This window comes from Pelmatolapia mariae, linkage group LG20 (assembly GCF_036321145.2).
Source record: "Pelmatolapia mariae isolate MD_Pm_ZW linkage group LG20, Pm_UMD_F_2, whole genome shotgun sequence".
Taxonomy (NCBI): domain Eukaryota; kingdom Metazoa; phylum Chordata; class Actinopteri; order Cichliformes; family Cichlidae; genus Pelmatolapia; species Pelmatolapia mariae.
In genome coordinates, this window is record NC_086244.1 from 34,173,508 (window position 1) to 34,192,331 (window position 18,824).

At 39.6% G+C, this 18,824-nt stretch overlaps 2 protein-coding genes across 3 annotated transcripts; both read right to left on the reverse strand.

Annotated features, from left to right (window-relative positions):
* Window positions 1-34: 34 nt before the first annotated feature.
* On the reverse strand, window positions 35-9,569 carry LOC134619061 (rho guanine nucleotide exchange factor 7). Of its 2 annotated transcripts, XM_063464784.1 has the most exons (11): window positions 9,402-9,569; window positions 7,120-7,225; window positions 6,370-6,516; window positions 6,012-6,098; window positions 4,884-4,971; window positions 4,656-4,792; window positions 4,412-4,558; window positions 2,449-2,535; window positions 1,923-1,998; window positions 1,735-1,811; window positions 35-487 (listed from the first exon to the last, which is right to left on the reverse strand). In XM_063464784.1, the coding sequence occupies exons 1-11, from the start codon at window positions 9,494-9,496 to the stop codon at window positions 356-358; spliced, it is 1,179 nt and encodes a 392-aa protein (XP_063320854.1). In that variant the 5' UTR covers window positions 9,497-9,569; the 3' UTR covers window positions 35-355. The 2 variants fall into 2 exon arrangements, with proteins under 2 accessions (XP_063320854.1, XP_063320855.1); XM_063464785.1 differs by lacking the exon at window positions 1,923-1,998.
* A 507-nt stretch (window positions 9,570-10,076) lies between these two features.
* On the reverse strand, window positions 10,077-18,416 carry ttll10 (tubulin tyrosine ligase-like family, member 10). The gene is made up of 12 exons (XM_063465059.1): window positions 18,176-18,416; window positions 17,833-17,956; window positions 17,521-17,639; window positions 17,178-17,298; window positions 14,774-14,859; window positions 13,471-13,657; window positions 12,913-13,084; window positions 12,043-12,183; window positions 11,494-11,610; window positions 11,325-11,418; window positions 10,950-11,092; window positions 10,077-10,097 (listed from the first exon to the last, which is right to left on the reverse strand). The coding sequence occupies exons 1-12, from the start codon at window positions 18,414-18,416 to the stop codon at window positions 10,077-10,079; spliced, it is 1,566 nt and encodes a 521-aa protein (XP_063321129.1).
* Window positions 18,417-18,824: the final 408 nt, after the last annotated feature.

The following is an 18,824-nucleotide window of genomic DNA, read 5'->3' on the forward strand; positions in this document are numbered from 1 at the left end:
TCTATTTTGAAAAGGTAAAACAAAGCTACATACAGGTATTTACAGTTTATTCACCCCTAAGTTTAAGCTATTTTTGAGACTCTACAGTTTCTACATCTAACATTTCTTCAGCTCTGATCTGCTCTTAAACTGGGTCAAGGACTAGTTTACGCTCCAACATGAATAACGGCTTTAAGTGCTGTGTTCTGTTCGTTCACAGTGACAAAATCAACCAAATATATCAAAGATTAGAACGAGAAGTCTTCACTGCTCTGCCTCCATGTTGTGGCACATATCAGACATATGTACAAATTATCTACATGTTTCAAATTCATGATTACAGTGACGTTTGAGGCTCTTCCTCCCGTCTGAGGAATCAGCCGCGTCCGTTGATGTGATATGGGTCGGCTGCTAGCATTGGTTCCTGGGACTCCTTCCTGTTCCTCTGCAGCTTTGGCATTATCGGAGGTGGCGGTTGACTCACAGTAACGTGGTTGCTTCTGTCTGGCTGCAAATGAAAAAGAAAATCTTGTTTACGCAAATATGCCACACGGTTAATGCACCAGACGTCATGTTCTGCATGACAAGCAGTTTTTCTTGAATCTAGAAAAACAACAGACTTTAAAAAGCCTATGCTTAAGGAGTGTCCAAATAAACATTTTTTATATCTTCTGCTTTCAGAGTTGCTGAATATAGCTGCATGAATGTGCTTTTAATCTCAAACAAGTTTATACAAGTTGATTTTCATACCAAACTAAAACAAGTGACTACCACACATAAGCCTAAACTATGCAGAAATGTGATCGGTCAGTGGTATTCATAGAAAGTTTTCTTCTAGAAAGTATTTTATTATGCAGCTACTTTACAACTGCTAAGGAAATATAGTGTTTAATGCCACAATTTTCTTGAATGTTTATGTGCTCATGCTCTTGGCAAACTGTTTAGGCCAAAATAACTCTTTGTTGGTCGCTTCATTAGATATACATGTTCAACTGCTTGTTAACACACATCAGCAAATCACCTTTAGTCATGTGGACATGTTCAAGATGACTTGCAAACTAAACATCAGAATGGGGAATAAAGGTGATTTAAACTGGATTTTCCATTATAACCATCTCTAGGGATTATAGAGAATGATCCTAGAAGGAGAAAATGTCTTTGATGCCAAAGGCCAGGGCAGACAGCCCAGACTGCTTCAAGCACGGAAATAACCACTAGTTACAATCGATGTATGCAGAAGACCGTCTCTGAAAGCAGCAGCAGAAGACCGTAACAGGTGCCACTCGTGTCGACTAAGAAAAGAAAAACGAGGCTACATTTCACAGAGTTTGTGCCTTCTATTGTCCACAGTTGTGCAAATGTGTTATGCTATAATGTTAACATGGAACAAAATCTCTGAGGAATGTTTCCATCACTCTGTTGAATTTATGCCATGAAGAACTAGCAAGGTGTACCCAATGAAGTGTCCGGTGAATGAGTATAGAAACATTTCCTCTTGCTGGCTGATAAAGTGCTACATGGCTGTTTTTTAAATTAATTTACAGAAAAGTATTTTTAAAATTTCTTTATTTTTCACTCATTTAAATAAAAAGCACATAATAATGTTTAAAATTAAACCTACACAAACTGGCTGCAAATGATCACCTTCCCTGTGACTCATCTCTCCTGACCTGTTTAGCCTCTTTCACTGTTACAGCCCATACATTATTCTTTAATGGTTCATTAAACATGTATAATCATACAATCATGTCTAACCTGTTGTAACTGAAAAATCCAGTTCTGATAATCCTCCATGCAGGTACAAGAGACCTGCAGCGGCTCCACCAGTTCACCTAAATCCAAACAAAAACAGTGATTATATCAAATGAATCACATATTTATTTTTGCCCTTCCAACGCTGCATTTAGCTAAAAATACAAAGATACCACGTGTGTAGAGTGTACCTATCAGTTCAAACTCCAGCCGTCCAGGCAAGGCTGCCCTCTCAACTGCTTTGACGCTTTGTCGGGGCAACCTGCCCTGTTAGAGATGACAGAAAAGACAAACTATTTTCTAGATGCTGCTTTAAAGGTTTTAACAACAGGTGAGCTGGGCTTCTTTGCTTAAAGACAGATAACCATATAAACAACATCTCCTCTCACATCATACACAGTCAAAAGTCTAAAAGCCCAGCCAGAACTAAACATGTAGAGCAGTCTGAAGCCTGAGCATCCACTTCTCTAACAGTGTATATATAAATATAAGCGAAAATGAAAAAATAATAGTTAGTTAGTTTTACAGTCATCATTTTAGAAATAATTTTCTACTACAAAGATACTGAATGATGAAGGCAGAAAGTTTGAACTACCATGTTGCGTACCAAAATAACAAGCAACATGTCATAATTACTGGGACACTGGGAAGTTTTGCTGTCACAGCAGCAGAAAAGGTGTTATTATGGATTTTTCCCATAGAGTAATTTTGCAGTACCTCATATCTTATAGTCAGGCGCTTGTTGTCAACAGATAGAAGCACGATGTCTTGAGGGAAGAGAACCATCAGTCTTTCTTGGAGACCCTAAAAGAACAAAGCCAGCATGCCTTGGTTACTGTAGCATACTCACATTTCCTGTTATACCGTGTTATATTTCCATTTTAAAGGATGATCACATTAATTATTTCTAGGATTTTTATCCTCTTTTGTCATTAAAAGGGCAACGTCACCTAACCTGGAGATGACTGAAAAGACTTTTTGTGCATTGAGCAGCTTTATGGAAATTCTTGTTGCCCATCTTTACTTTAGATAATCTGAACAAAGAACAACACTAATCTGAATCTCACTTCTGCCCCATGACAGGGACAGAGAGGTGACTTGTTGAAGATACCCTGAACTTCTCTGTCAGTAAGTGCAGCTGTTTTTGCCGCTGTAAGCCTCTGTGATCTGGGGTTAGCGTCTGTTATCTCGGTCTCTGTTACCTGCTGTTTATGCTGCTGATAGCTACTGTTAGTGGCTGTTAGTCTCTGTTATCTGGGATTAATCTATGTTAGTTGCTGTTAGCTGGTGTTAGTCTCTGCTACCTACTGTTTATGCTGCTGTTAGCCACAGTTAGCAGCTGTTAGCCTCTGTTATCTGCTGTTAGCTGGCTTTCGAGATACTTTCTTTGAAGTAGATCTAACATTAGGCTCGGACACTTGTGAATAAACTCTCATAAGATGTGAATGAGAATGTATGTCAACCTGTTTATCTGAAGAAAACTGTTTTTTTTTCTTTTTGTTTGTTTTTAGAACACTCCACCCTAACATTAGCTGACATAATGTTAGCTTATAACCAGCTGTTGTTGTTTAGCCGGCCGTTGTCAGCTGTCTGGAGGGGAGGGTCGCATGTCTAATCTGCTGAAAATAAATAATTGAGAAAATATCATAAATAAATAATCATATTTAAGTTTTTATATGTTAAAACACCATGGCTCAGGGGGTTGGGAAGCGCATCTGTAACCGGAAGGTCACTGGTTCGATCCCCGGGCTCTCTGTCCTGGTCGTTGTGTCCTTGTTGTGTCCAAGACACTTTACCCTACTGGTGTTGGCCAGAGGGGCCGATGGCGCGATATGGCAGCCTCGCTTCTGTCAGTCTGCCCCAGAGCAGCTGTGGCTACAACTGTAGCTTGCCTCCACCAGTGTGTGAATGTGAGAGTGAATGAATAGTGGAATTGTAAAGTGCTTTGGGTGCCTTGAAAAGTGCTATATAAATGCAATCCATTATTATTAAGAGATGATGCTTGATTTGATGATGTAGAGAATGACGTTTTATCCAGACGCCGGTCACATTCTTTATGATAAAACACAGCTATGATCTGTCATATGTTGAGTCTGCATGCGCATGCCTACGAGTTTTAACATGTCCTACGCAGGTGGCTGGTCTCTAGTCATATATAAAACACAGTTATGCGGAATAGCGATATCTATCTCAACAGCTGTATTCAAGATGGTGGGAGGACTGTATTTTTAATTGGATTAATTCTAAGTTTATGAGATTGCATTAAGTTGTTGGAAGATCTAATTACACACGTATCAATGTATATTTATGAGAACTCATAGCTGAAAAGAGTGAAAACTGCTACATGGTGATAGAGAACAAGGTTGCATATCCTTTTTTTAGGAGCTGAGGGGAAATACATGCTCTTGTCAACTGTGGTTGGTTCCCTGTGATGGCTTCATCATTTCCCCAAAGACTATTTTATAATTCTAATAAAACAAGCTCATTTTTATTAGGATTTAAAAAAGAAGTCAAGTTTCTATTTAATGATCTAAATGGAAATTGCCCTACTGTCTAATTTTGCTGATTTTTGTGCCTGCCAAACAGTTGATCATCTTTAGTTTAATATGTCAACACACAAAAAATGTTTTAAAAATATGTTACAGAAAACTTTCAGAGGACGCTGAAGAGTATTTACTACCTGTCTCTGTGTGTTGATGATGTGGACAATAGATACGTAGCTCGGCTGACCCATGTGCTGTATGGGCGAGCCCTCCCATTGCCATATTGGAGCTTGTAGTAAGTATTTTTTCAGTTCTTCTCTTTTCCAGTTCTCATCACACGGTAACTAGAAGAGAAAGATGTGCACAGTGTATTTTACTGACATGTAACTACAATACTTTGGTACAGTTGTAACCAGATGCAGTGCAACAGTTAGTCAGTACTAGATAGGAGAGAGCGCAGTGGGAGGGACTCATGGGTTGCATCATGGCCTTGTATCTCCTGTCTTCTGCGTGCTGCATCCATTTCTGTAGGTCTGCCGGGCTGGCACACGTGAACACCTTGGAGTCCATCACTGGACCTGGATAGAAGAGGGAACAGCATAAATCATGCTTAGTTTTTCACACTGCGTTGCACGTCTTAGTGGAACTCGGTAATTTCCACTGACTCACTGCTGATTTCAAACATGTGTGGCGAATGTGACGCATCCAAGTCCAGAGAGACAACTTGGAAGGAAAGTCCAGAAAGGGGAAGAATGCCCTGCAAGATAAATGAAGACAAACTTAAAGAAATGAATAACACTGGCGATTAGATTCCTGTATTAAGGTTACAGTGCAGAAATTGCCTGACAACAAAACCCAACATTTACGAATTTAGGACATTGATCCCTAAAAGTTCCTGCAGATTTATTGTGTTTCTACACTTTCAAAACATAAATCTCATGTTCACCCCAGAAAGTTTGGAGATTTTCATCAAAAAAAAGTGAAAGGTGTTTGGGCAGGTGGCAGGCACCGTAGATCTGAATAGCTGCATTATAGACGTTTGACAGTATATTTGGGGCTTGACCCATAGCTGGAAATAAAAACTTAAATCATTCTATTTTCACCTTTTGCAACTTGGAAGTAAAATTCTAACTCGTTTGAATGCAGCTTGATGCAGGGTATTCTGACTAGGGTCTAACGTTATAGTATACAGTTTTCTAAACACAAGAGACAATTTAATAAGTTAATGAATTGATTTTTCATTATTAATAAAGCCAATGTGTGAAAAAAAGGCATGTGCATGTACAACACAAGGATCTAAAGAGCCTTCCATTAGGTGACCTCAGTAGTCTGGGAGAGGTAAGGTTTCACAGTGGCTTCAGCAGTGGTAATGTCCCATGCCTTTTTTCACACCTTGGTTCATGTGATCACGCAAAAGCCTAATACTGGGTCAACGACCCCCTCATAAGGAACAACCCCCACTATCAATAAACATGCATGTAGTGTATGATCACGCTTTTAAGCTGATATCATGTTTAAAACGTTTGTTGTTTATGTCGACCAGCTTGGCTTGGGGTCCTCATAGAATGAGTTAAAAATGCTCTGTTGTAGCTGTTTTCTGCAGGGCACAAATGACAGCCCGTGATTTAATTTCCAACACCCCGTTTATTATTAACACCCACTTTTAGTTTTATGTTACACTACACTAATCCAATAAAGTTTTCACTTCCGTGAAAGAATATGTTTACTTTAGTTTTCCAGTGATTGTCTGCTAACATAGCATTTCTAACCACACGTCTTAAAAAGTATGAAGAATACCTCATAAACAAAGTCTTGCCGAGAGTGGTCCAGAGAAAGGATGAGTAGGTGGAAAGAGAACAAAACCAGGAAGTGTTCTCGGGTTTCCTGCAGAGGCACAATTCACAGGATTTAATCATTTTCATTGCTTTTTTAAAAGGGCCACATAGGGCCAAACGATGGGTATGGATCCCTGCTAAGTGACTTGTTTATGATATTTAACTAATTTATAACTAATTTAACTAATTTAAATGTGATTTTTCTTATTGCAGCAATTAAAGAAAACTTTTCTTTTGTTGCTGATTTTAGAGCCGCGTCTAAATCCGAGGACTGTCTCACACATTAAATTTCTCACTCCTTTTGTGTGTTACCATATTACCTGTGTGTAGCTGATGTAGAGAGACACCAGTGAGGAGTGGATGATCTCTCCATACATGTGGGCAGCTTGGCCCTCCCAGTCCCTGATTGGCTGTTGGGAGTATATCCTTTGGTGGAGCTCATCTCTGCTCTTTCCCCACAGCACCACCTAGAGACACAAAAATATATCACCTCATGTCTGTGGCTCATTTCATGTGTCTTATTTTTGTCTGTCTTTGACAGCAGTGTTGAAAGCTGCAGGATTTTCTCTTGAATAGAGAGAATTAAAGAAAAAAAAGTTTTTCTTTTTCCCCCTTCCCACTGTCTCGTATCACTGTATTTATTTATAGTCAGTATTAACACATGGCCACATGTTCCACAGAGTCATGCATTACACAGCAAACTTGAATGTATTTCACTGTTGCAAGGCTTGAATCACTGTCTTTAGGCAAACTTTGTGTCTGTCTTTAGGGAACAAATACAGAGGTAAAGTGTAAGAGTTGAATCAAGTCTGAGAACAAAGCTGTGTCTAGCAATGTTTCCTCTCTTGTATATTTCCTGTAAAGTTTGAATCACACCAAAGGGGAATGCAGAATATGTCACCGTTGCATTGGAAATTCCTACAGCGCACGAGGTCTCGTCTCACCCCGGCTGAGCACTACAAGTGTTAATTCAGACTCAACCACACAGCATGCTCTGACCTTGAAAAGTGCACGATCAAAGTGTAAAGATGTTTATTTGTCAATTACACAGCACACACACACATAGCAACCTCTTGTTCCAGGTGTGGTATTGAAGGTCTGCGTGGTGGCTGGGGCTGCTCGTCTCTGCTGTTCCTCACAGACAGCTGAAGTCTGGTTTCTCCCAGGCTCCACACACTGAAAACAAACACGCACACTTGCTCAATGAAGGTACAAACACTTTAATGCATTAGTTATAACTGTACTGACAATTAGCATACATGCAAAAATGCTCGATTTTTGAGTATAGTCATGCAGAGCTGAAAGGAAGTAGATATGATTTCATATTATTGTTTGAGAAGTAAGTTAAATTTTGGCTTTGGACCATTCACATTTTAAAATAATTCTAATTTATCTAATACTGGGCCATGAAACAATTGAACAATTTGTGCCTGTGATGGCCATAAGAGGGTTATCCTCTCTCTTAGAGCAGGCTGACTACTTGTACTTGTAGGAAAATAATAATAGGTCCTTGTAATTGAAATATACAATAATTTTTAAGAACTTAAAAAAGAAATACAAGGTGACAAATACAAGTGAAAGTTTTCGCATGTCTGTGTGTGGGGTTACATAGTAAAATGGCTAAGCACAAGCATTGTCCACATTGCCAGCAATTTAAATCAATGTATAAATATATGTTTTATAGATTGATTGAGGGGGAGCATTAGCTACAAGACGTGTTTTCAATATAGATATTTTTGTATGTTTTACATAATGTTGTTATATAATGTATTAAACCTACCCAGGAACTAGCTGCACAACTATATGACTGAGCTATAAATGTGTGATAGGGTGGGAGTTCATAAGTGTTGGTTCCTCCTGCTCCTTTTCGAGCACTAGAGGACTTTATTTTTCTTCATGTATATGCTCTATTTAGTTCTATTTTGTATATATGACCACATGCTTGAAAACCGTCAATCAATCAAAACTCATTTTCTGAGAAAGATATCAAATGACTGAGGCAGGTGGCATAACCATATATAACATATAACCACATATTGCTGACCTGGTACGGCCACAGTATAGACACCTTCTAAAGGCTGTTTCCGGCAGGATGACGTGCCATAACACAAAGTTTAAATAATCTCTAACTGGTTTCTTGAACACGATAACGATTTCACACATAGTTCAACTTCACATTTTATATTATGATTGTGTAATATAATTACTGAGTGCTTTCAAGAAGCCATGTAAATAAACCTGGAACTCTGAAACAACACAAAAACGATCATGGCTGGGGACATAAAGTCAAGTTTAAATATTAAACTGACTTGAAGTTGTTATTACTGTTAGATATTTACTGATCTAACTCATCTGATGATTAAATGTTATAGAAGTTTTTGTTATTATCATACTCTTATCATACTAGTGATGGCACTAGTTAAGCAGGTTCTCCTGAAATTGCATTATTTTCTTGTATATAAACAAGGTCAGCATCAGTACACTGAGCCAGTCAGTAGCTAGCAAGCGCACATTCTAAGACATCTTTGAAACACACACTTTTGTGTGTGTTATGAAATACAAACATAAGTGGCTTGCCTGATAAGCAGTTATAATTAAAGAGCTACACATAAGGAGCAGAAGCTCCTGCGGTGATTAGCTTCTGCTAATCCCCCAGCCTTTGAATGAGAGGGGATTTGTCCCGCCCTTACTCTGTATTAAACCCCTCCATGCTTCAACCATTGTCTTATAGTAATCTGCTAATCACATCAGTGCAGCATCACTGAGCACCCAAGTTCATGTTGAGTAAATAGGAGCCAATTAGCTCTCCTGTCTTGTGTCTCCATGAGGTGCTGATGGGCAAAAATCAAACGCATGTCATTGGTTGTTCTGCAGTTTTTGTTTTCTTTTTCTTGTTGGGTTTAAAACCAGTTTTAAAGTTTAAAGTGCTCTGTGTGACAACACATCCTGTTACTGTAAAGCCAAGCATGTAGTGTGTGTGGTATATCCTGTACATGATAACACTGAATATGCTGCAGTGCTGAAAAGGATTATACTTGTGTTTTACATTATCACCTTAAAAATGTCAAGAATGAAATGCCACAGAAAACCGCAGGTGTTGAAAGAGAAGCAGCTCTCTTTTCACTTTACAGCCTGCCACCGCTTCCTCCAAAACACAGAAAAACCACATTTAAAGTGACTTTAAAGATACACTCAAAAAAATACTGAGTGAAATTCACACATTGCTGTTCTGTTATCTGTTATTTATATAGTTAACTTTTGTTGCAGGATGAAAATACAGTGAAATAAAATTGTGTGTTTTATTTTTGAACAGCTCCTAGCTTCAAACACTAATCTTGCATTTGTGTCTTACCCTAAATTGTCTCCAGAGAGTTCCAGGAGCTCAATCTCATCAGGGCCCACCTCGTCCACTCCAGTATGCCTCTGGGTCACACTGCAGCATCCCATGACGGAGAAGGAGTCTGTCCCTCTTTACCTCGTCTCAGCTTCTGTTCCACACACTGAGCACCATCTGTCTAGACAATCATCCAAACAGTTTGTGCGTGCCTCATTAAAACCAAAGAGATAGCAAAAAAAATGGGGGGGTGGGTTTAGAAGAGGATATTGTGCACAGGAGCAGGGGATGAGGAGGCGGGGTGCTGCTAAGCTCTAGTTCCCCCTTTTTGCCAGCATTCAGTGTGTATTTCCACAGAGCCCCGAAAGCAAAAAGCTTTTGAAGAGGAATTGAAGACAAAAGTGGCAGGTTTTTGTTGAATCGCAGCGTAGTAGTTGTTCCTTCCTTCCTGTCAGTTGGCCGTCGGCAGATGACTGAGCAGCTTCCTATTTTACACTGAACTTATGCTGGGAACCTACTGATGTATCAGCATGATAAACAAAAACTGTTTTGTCACAAAAAGACGAGCCGACCAGATGAAGGTCAAAAACTATCATACCTCCTGAAGTTGATAAGACAAGCTCCCTCCTTGTTGTGAAACGTGTGGATGAAGCAGTTATCTTATTGGGAAAGATGGGGCCATGCCTGTCTAGTTTACACGCGCTGAACTTGACTCTGAGTAGCCAAGAGAGATAATTATGAGTTATGACACAGAGAGGTAAAGGGCTGCAGTCAAAACAAGCTACAGCAACTGTAGAGTGGAGCCTTGCGTTGATCTTCCTGGTTAGAGTTGCAGTAAGGTGGTGGGAGGGTTTGCACACAATCACGTCTGAGTGACTTTCCACAGATCAGAAGCTGCTCTGCTGATGCAACTTCATGTCAGATGACTCACTGATGCATTTTCTACCAGACCCTTTGATTTGAGAATGAATGTTGTATGCATGCACTAACAAAGAAAAATGTGCTTTGACATGGGTTCTCTTCGCCACACCTTCCTTACTAAAAAGGACAAAAAAAGAAGCCAGAAGATATTGTTGATGATGAAGACATTCTTTATTGACGCATTTTCCAGAGTATTTCTCTTAAAATCTTTAAAAAGCACCAAAGGCTTTTTATACCACAGCTGTCTGCATACTGTCACAGTTCCTCTTTTCTTTTCTACTAAACTCTTCGTATCCTAAATTGTTCCACATGTTCAATACTGTATGTAAGGTACGGTGTCCCAGGAGAGCCACAGACAGGTAGAGCTTCACTCACTCAGAGCTAGTGATGAAGGGGATGTGATGGTCATTTCCAGCCTTTAAATGATGATTCAAAGTACTTTTGCTTAGCTTGAGTTTAGCTGTATAATGTGAATGCCCCTGACTCATGATGATTTTGTGAAGTGCTGGTGGGACGGTGGCCACTCTTTGACCTACTCCTTCATTTTGGAAGTGCTGAATCATTTGCAGAATTATCAGCGGATGCCGAGGGAACACTTTTTTCCTCTGTTCCACACATAAACCTTATGGGTTCAGTTTTCTGTACATCTTTGGTATTTTTCTGCAATTCAATGCTAGACTTCTCTGTAGTGGAAAAACCACTATAGAGAAGCACAAACTCCCTCTGACTGACCAAAGGAAAAATTTTCTGCCTGCCACGAATCTTCCTGAAGATCTCCAGAGTCAAATCTACAGAGGAGCATAAAACAGCAGACAGACTTATAGATAGAAAACACACTTTTGGGTGTTACAACACATCAGGCTGTTTAGCAAACGTGTGCAATAAAGGGAACTGTGACTATGCCAGTTAAACACTAAACAAAATGTGAGAACATCTTTGGTGGAGTGGTATTAATACAAACATATGCTGAATTTGAGTTTGGGGCCTGCGAAATGTGCTGTTTGTTTTTCCAGCACCCACCTAGTGTCTCCACAACCACGCTGGGTATCACCTCCTTTAGCACCTCACAGTTCGTATGGAGAGCTGGATTGCAGTTCATCTCCAGCAGCCACACCTATCAGGAATGCACACACTTAATGCACATGCTAAGCACTGTTTGCATTCACATTACCAGAAATGTCCTACTCACTTTGAAGTCTTCATCGACCAAAAAGTCACAGCCGATCAAGTCAAAGAACCCCAGGCGGCAGTCTAACTTTGACTTGACTGCTAAGAAGCACTGGCTCATGATCTGCTGCATGCGCTTCTGAATATCAGGGAGAAAGAAAGTTATTCATTAGGCATCAGAATGATTTTACGACTTCTGTATTAATGGCTGGTTTGTTTCACTTCAACTAATTAAAGTTCCTCACTACTGCATATAGCTCAAGCTTCATTAAAGTCAAAGAAATGTGTGTGTGTGTGTGTGTGTGTGTGTGTGTGTGTGTGTGTGTGTGTGTGTGTGTGTGTGTGTGTGTGTGTGTGTGTGTGTGTGTGTGACACAACGCCAAAAATGAACCGACCAATTTGCAGGGCACTGTAAAAAACAAACAAAAAAAAAAAACCCATCACGTGTGATATCTCATTTTAGTGATAAGATGATGCATCCAAACTTAACCACAATCTCAATTAGCTGCATGTGCCAGTAACCATCATTATAATTGTAATTGGTCCCTGAGAGCTACAACACTGCACTCACTGCAAAGGCGCCCAGCACCCAGTCCCTGGGCAGATCCTTTGCAACCTGAAACCTGTCGTTGACGTAGGCGTTGAAGCTCTCCATGGACCACACAGTGTCTTCCTTCAGTTGGCTGTAAAGAGGGTTCTTCTTCTGCACGTACTGAAAACGAACAGCAGGGGGACCAGAGACACACGAAGATGTGAGCAGAGGCAGGTAGCAAGTTTGTGCCAAAACAAAAAGCTTGATCTTTTTAGGTTTTCTGGAAATAATGAAGACATGTAGCGTAAAAAAGACAGACATGAGTGTCCCTCTAGCAATAATTTTGACATCAGACTGCTGTTTCCAGCTGAAACATGTTTAGCATCTTTAATATCTGATGTGCACATAAAATTCACCTCCGAAAGTAAAACCTAAACTAATGTGTGATTCAAGCTGAAATACAAAATAAACCAAGGTTAAAATCCTTTGCTAGTTTAATGGTTCAATTACAGTGACTTGTGTGTTTTGCTAAATGTAGACAATAAAGTGAATCTGAATTTGATCTGGTCTGTCTGTGGAAATGCTTGCAAATAACATTTCAAAGACACGCTCTAGTTAAAACAGTGATGATGTAAAGTGTCATTTTGGTTTCTATTCCTATATACACATTTCTGCTATAGCCAGGACTCATTTCTTAGCGCATATGGAAGATGGCACATTGTTTCGGGACACGTTTAGCCTTGTTACAAGCTCCACTGGAAGGACCTGCTTTCTAACTGCTTCCCCACTTCACCACATTTTTTTAACAGCTGTCTGATTTCCAAGCAGATGATTGCAAAACCGTTTAGACTTTGATCTTCCAGTTAACCCTTCATATTCTCACAGAGTCTGTCTAGATTAGGGGTCTACCTGGTTGGTCAGGTGGGCAGAAAGGTTCTTGGAGGTGGGGTCATAGAGGTCACAAGTCAGTCGCACGTAACCATGACGGAAAAAGACCATGTAAGGTGCAGTGCATGCGATGAGAAGGTAGGAGCGCACGTCAAACTTTTTCCCCTTCAGCAGCAGCGGGTTCTGGATGTAACTGAGGACAAATCGTAGGTTTGCATTCAGTCGCACAAACACCTTCAAAGTGTTTGACAGTAAGAAGCTGAAGCTGACAGTAAGAAATGAATGACAGATGGTTGACCAAACAACCTGTAGTACAACAGAATTGTTTTTATGGTTCTTTATCATTGGCTACTGTTACTTCTGTTCATGTTATTTTAGAACAGCACTGCAAAATGACAACTGAATCAGAGACCCAAAACTAAAGGCTTTTTGAAGCCTGTTGATGCTTTTAAAACCATGTGCCAATCCTAAAAACCAGGAATAGCAGGCACTCAAGCTACAAAAATAGAATAATATGCCTGCTCCTCTGGGAACTGCAAGTGTGGGTGATATTAATCTTAACAGGCTGTGTTCACCAACTGTTGAACGATGTAAGCCTGAGGCTGGCGGTAATGCATTTTCCTGTTGAACTGGCGGTCCTCCATGTGCTTCAGCTTCAGTCTGAAGGCAGCTATGTCCTCCTTGCTCTTCAAAAGGAAGATCCCTCTTCCCTGGTTCATACCCGTAGGCTTACAGATCCACATGCGGCTCTCATTGTTGCTCACGCCTGGTGACAGTGACAAAATTAAATTAACGGGGTGTCACAGGAACTGAGCTTTCCACCTGACAGTTTCCTTTTCTGTATTGTTTTTAACCTTTCAAGGCTTAATCCTGTATTGAGGCATTTGTCATTTTCACCAGTAAAATCTGATTCCGTGAAATCATGCTTTAGTTGCGCTCAAGCACAGTTGTGGGAAAACTGGATTGCACCCAAGTGTGTTGTATTTACTTTTCACCTCTTTAGCAAATGTTTAAATCTGAAATGTGAGTCTGAGTATTTCCTTTTTTTCTATATGTTGTAGTGGAATATGATCTCTTGTCCACTACATGTCATATCATTATGAAAATAAAGACGTAAAAAAGCTCAGAACATATTGTGAACTGCAGTCAATAAAAATTATGATGCAAAATTTCAATTTCAATTTTTTTAAAAAACAGTCAATACACTGTTTTAAAAGTGATGCCAGCATGGACTGTCTTTAACTCTTAAACACACTTCTATTAGAGTTGGTTCTGTTCTTTTTTCTTCTTTTCCACAAATTCATCCATCACCAACAGATCTAAAGCAGCTGTCTGTATTCTTGTCCTGTTTACTTAGTGATAAACGTGTTTGTCAAAACCCGTGCACAACTACTCTCATTATGCTGGGTGCCTGTAATTACTACAGTGGGTGTTAAAAATCAATTTCATCTTTACCATGCTTACCATAAAAAATGTCAACTTTAATATTAAATGTATTTTCTTTGGCATTCAGATCCTGCAGCACCTCTCTCCTTGTGTTTGTGTCTCAGCCCTGCCCTCTGCTGACTCATCTCTATGGCAACAGCATGTTCCCCTGGTGATTTTATCAGGGCCTTATGGGAGGTGAAGTGCATTATTTTCCAGCGTCCACAGCCTCTTGATTAAACACTCACCAAGGCGACTGTTGTCTTAACGCTACCCAGGACAAACGATTCTCTTTCTTTTCATTGTTGGATGCGTGACCCAACATGCATTTCAAGTTTGATTGATCTCATTTTAAACCTGCAAACTAAAGGATGTTCCAGTTCAACCAGTACTGTTATTGTTGCATCAAAATGCTAATGTGTAAAAGGTTGTTGTAGTTAGGTAAGATGTCAGTTACCCTCCTGTTGGGCAAAGAAAGCCTCTCTCTCTTCCCTCACATCCATGCGCAAAGTAGTGGGTATGAACTCTTCCATTTTCAGCCTCCTGTAAATTACAACAGAACAAAACGAACAAGGAAGCCCACATGGATGTCGGTGCCATGGATTGCGGGAAAACTGGCTTTGAGGCAAAAAAGAAAGTCAGGCCACAAACATACAAAATCTTTGGTGTACCACAGCAACATTCATATGTTCTGTTCATCCATCGTTTGTGGCGTATGTTCAGATTTATTCCAAACCCCAGTCATACCGTAATTTCAAATCATTAAGTCAAGCTTTACATATATGCAAATTGATTTTTCTGAAGAACTGAAGGAAGTTTGTAATTAAAAAAAACTAAAAACACACACATAGTCTAAAATATGGCATATTTCCTGCTATATACTCGTATAATAGTCCATTATTTCATATCTTCACTAGCACTGAAACATTTTCCAGCATTAGTATAAAATTCCATTTATATACTTTTAATTCTGTTTGTAGAACCTGAAGTACTCTAATCTTAATATTTGTAACTATAATTTCACATATTCACATTAAAAGCTGAACCGCTGGTTAAAACAACTCAGTGTTCATAGTTTTTCATTTGTGTGATATCTCTAAAATGAGGAACATCATATCTCAGAGTGATGCTGAAAACGAATTCATGCATTTATTACTTTTTAGGATAGACTATTATTATAATCAAGCTGTTCTAAAATCTTCCTGACAAGACTCCAGTTGATCCAAAATGCTGCAGTAAGAGCGCACACAGTGACTAGAAAGAGAGAGCATATTTCTCCCATATTGGCTTTTCTTCAATGGCTCCCTGTTAAATCCAGAATCAAATTTATAATCCTTCTTCTCACATACAAGGTATTCATTAATCAGGCCCCCTCTTAAAGACCTCATAGTACCATATCAGTCCAATAGAGCACTGCGTGCTACAACTGCAGGCTTACTTGTGGTCCCTCGGATATTTAAATGGAGAATGGGAGATAGAGTTTTCAGCTTTCAGGCCCCTCTTCTGTGGAAGCAGCTCCCAGTTTGGATTTGGGAGACAGACCCTTTCTCTAATTTTAAGATTATGCTTAAAACTTTACTTTTTTGATAAACTTTACAGTGAGAACTGGATCAGGTGAGCCTGAATCCTCCCTTGGTTATGCTCCAATAGGCCTATGCTGCTGAGGCTTCCCATGATGCACTCAGTGTTTCTTCTTCACTCACTATGTGTTTATACACCTCTGTATTTAATCTTTAGTTGTTATTAACTCTTCCACAGCATGTCTGTAGTCCTGTCTTCCTCCCCTCACACCCAACCAGTTGCGGCAGATAGCCGCCCCTCCCTGAGCCTGGTTCAGCCGGAGGTTTCTTCACGTCAAAGAGAGTTTTCCCTACTATCGTTGAAGCGCTTGCTCATATGGGGTCATATAATTGTTGGGGTTTTCTCTGTATTATTATAGGGTCTTTACCTTACAATATAAAGTGGTTTCAGGTGACGGTTGCTGTAATTTGTTGCAATATAAATAAAATTGAATTGAACTTACAGAACTAAGCTTGATACAGAGACCTCTGCGATCCACACTGATAGCTCTACAGATGCAGTAAAATAAAAAAACAAAAAAATAAAAAATGTATTGCATGTTTAAGAAACTGTTAGCTTTGTCCTACTTTAGCTCCAGTTTCAGGGGCAATGGTTGGGAGACCTTTTTCCTTTTCATACATGTTTTCCCTTTTCTTTTTTTCCCCTGTAACCAAAGATAAAGTATCCATCTGTACATGACGTCATTTACCATAAAAATTAGGTTAGTATCAGAGTTTACATCTAACATCTAATACTTCCTGCTCTGACACAGATGTTTGCACAATAACTTTGCGTCGCATTCAGCATATCCCAATTATGAAAGTGAAGTACATTTTTAATGTTTGTGACTATAAGAGAAGCTTTTCTTTAACTGCATGTTTCTATGAGCGTACAGGGGCTCTCTTTGGTTCTGTTTTTAAAACTATTGTATTTCCTTGCCAAGCATGACTTAAAAAAATCAGGTTGTAAAATGAAACTAATTTACTATTAATAATTAACCACAGATCCAGCATACAACTGCGACACAAAGCTTCTGTGATTCAATGGAGAGGCTGGATATCTGATGAGGTTATTTGGCGTGTTTATTAAATAGTTTCACAGGCTGATATGGTTTTAAATCATTATTTACAGAGTGGGGCTTCTATTGAGCCACAGTAATCGTACCGGATAGAAGCTGGGAGATTTGACACAGCTGCAAAATTTGGTAACAGAGATATACCTGTCTGCTTTTAAGAGAAACAACCATTTTGGATACGAGAGAGAGACAAAGACAAAGAAAGGAAAATAAATGCCCAGCTCACCTAAGTGCTTGACCATGGCTGACTCTGCTGCTCACTCGCTCGTACTGTTGAAGACTGCTGACAAGACCGATCTTTGTGGTGAGCACCTTGTTATTGGGAATCTGGTACATCAACTGCCTGCCTGGGAACAAAAAATGAGGATTTTGGTTTAATTATTAGTTTCTTTCCTTAAACAGAATACAATAAAACTGCTTTTCACTAAGAACAAACCATGAAATATTAGTTAGTTAGCATGTCAACTTTTAGTTCTGTCTCTTAAGCTAAGCAACAAAAAATTGCAAATTTCTTTTGCAGGGGCTCGTCGTAAACCAGCTCCAGATGATATCCTCTGCATTCCCACTACCTTCTCTGAAGTTGGAGTACTGGGCTGGTGATTTGGTCTCGCACCACTTGAGATTGAAATCCTCCCTGTCCTTGTTGTAAATCCTCTTCCATCCTCTGCTCTCACAGTAATTGCTCACTCTGAAGGAAAAGTCCCAGAGGAAATCACTTAGACTTTAATCACACCACAAACAAGAAGTAAGGGGTCACATTAGAAAAGCTTTAGACTGACAAAAGGCCCCAAATAAAATACATACCATGCTATTTTTTATTCAAGCATCACACCATACATTTCTCCACAAGATTACTTTGAAATTAAATAATTCATACTAACATTTTAGCTCCATTGGTTCCTCCAAAAAAGTAAAAAGGCCCAGGCCCCCTCGGCTCCTCTATCTGCCTGCCTGACAAGTCCTTTAATTTGGACCTCTGGAGGGGTTGTGCCATTACACATGGACCTGATACACAAACACAACACATTACCGATTCATTTCTTTACAACAGAAAGGTAGAAGGAATTAATTATATTCTATTCCGGGGAATATTTAGGCTGTTTGACTGATAGTCTTTTTACTTTATTAGATTAAAATGCGCAGACTTGCATTTTTGTGTGCTAAAATAAAAAACACCCTATGGACAGAATTTAAAATAAGGCGCCCTCTTTACTCCACACACACCTCCACTTTGGCTCTCCTGGTTGACAGACGATTGGGAAAATGTCTGTCTCTCTTTCCTAGTCTGTGTCTCTGGCAGTGTCTGTTCTCTTCCTGGTCCCTCCTTCCTCAGACTTCCTGCAGGCCGGCTGTTTCCACAGGGAACTTCTGTTTCCTCCTTTTCTTGCCCTCGCTTCTTCTCCAGTCTGGTCTCTGCTGCATCCTGGCCATAACTGCAGGGATCCACGGAGCACTTTGATGACATCTCTTTGCTCTGGAGAAGGTCGCTGGGGTCATTTATTATTGATCCATAATTAGAAAGTGGGAGGAGCTCTTTTGATTCACAGTGATCCTGTTGGCATAAAGAGCGGAACAAGAGGAAAAGTACTACTGTAGAGTACGCTTCATTCATAGTATTTTCCCTGTTTGGTATGTGCATATTTTTTACTATTATATTATTTGAGCGTCACACTGTTCATACTTCAAACGGGTTCATAATGGCAGAGAATAACTCTTAATAAATACTCTTCCTGAAGTACATTTTAATTACGCATCAGCCCAAACTGCCAGTTTAACTTCAATTTGTCAGTGTTGCTCTTTTAAAGTGATCTCCCTCCAAAAGCTTACAATGTGATGACATGTGAAGTTGAATGTGCCTAATTATGTTATGCTG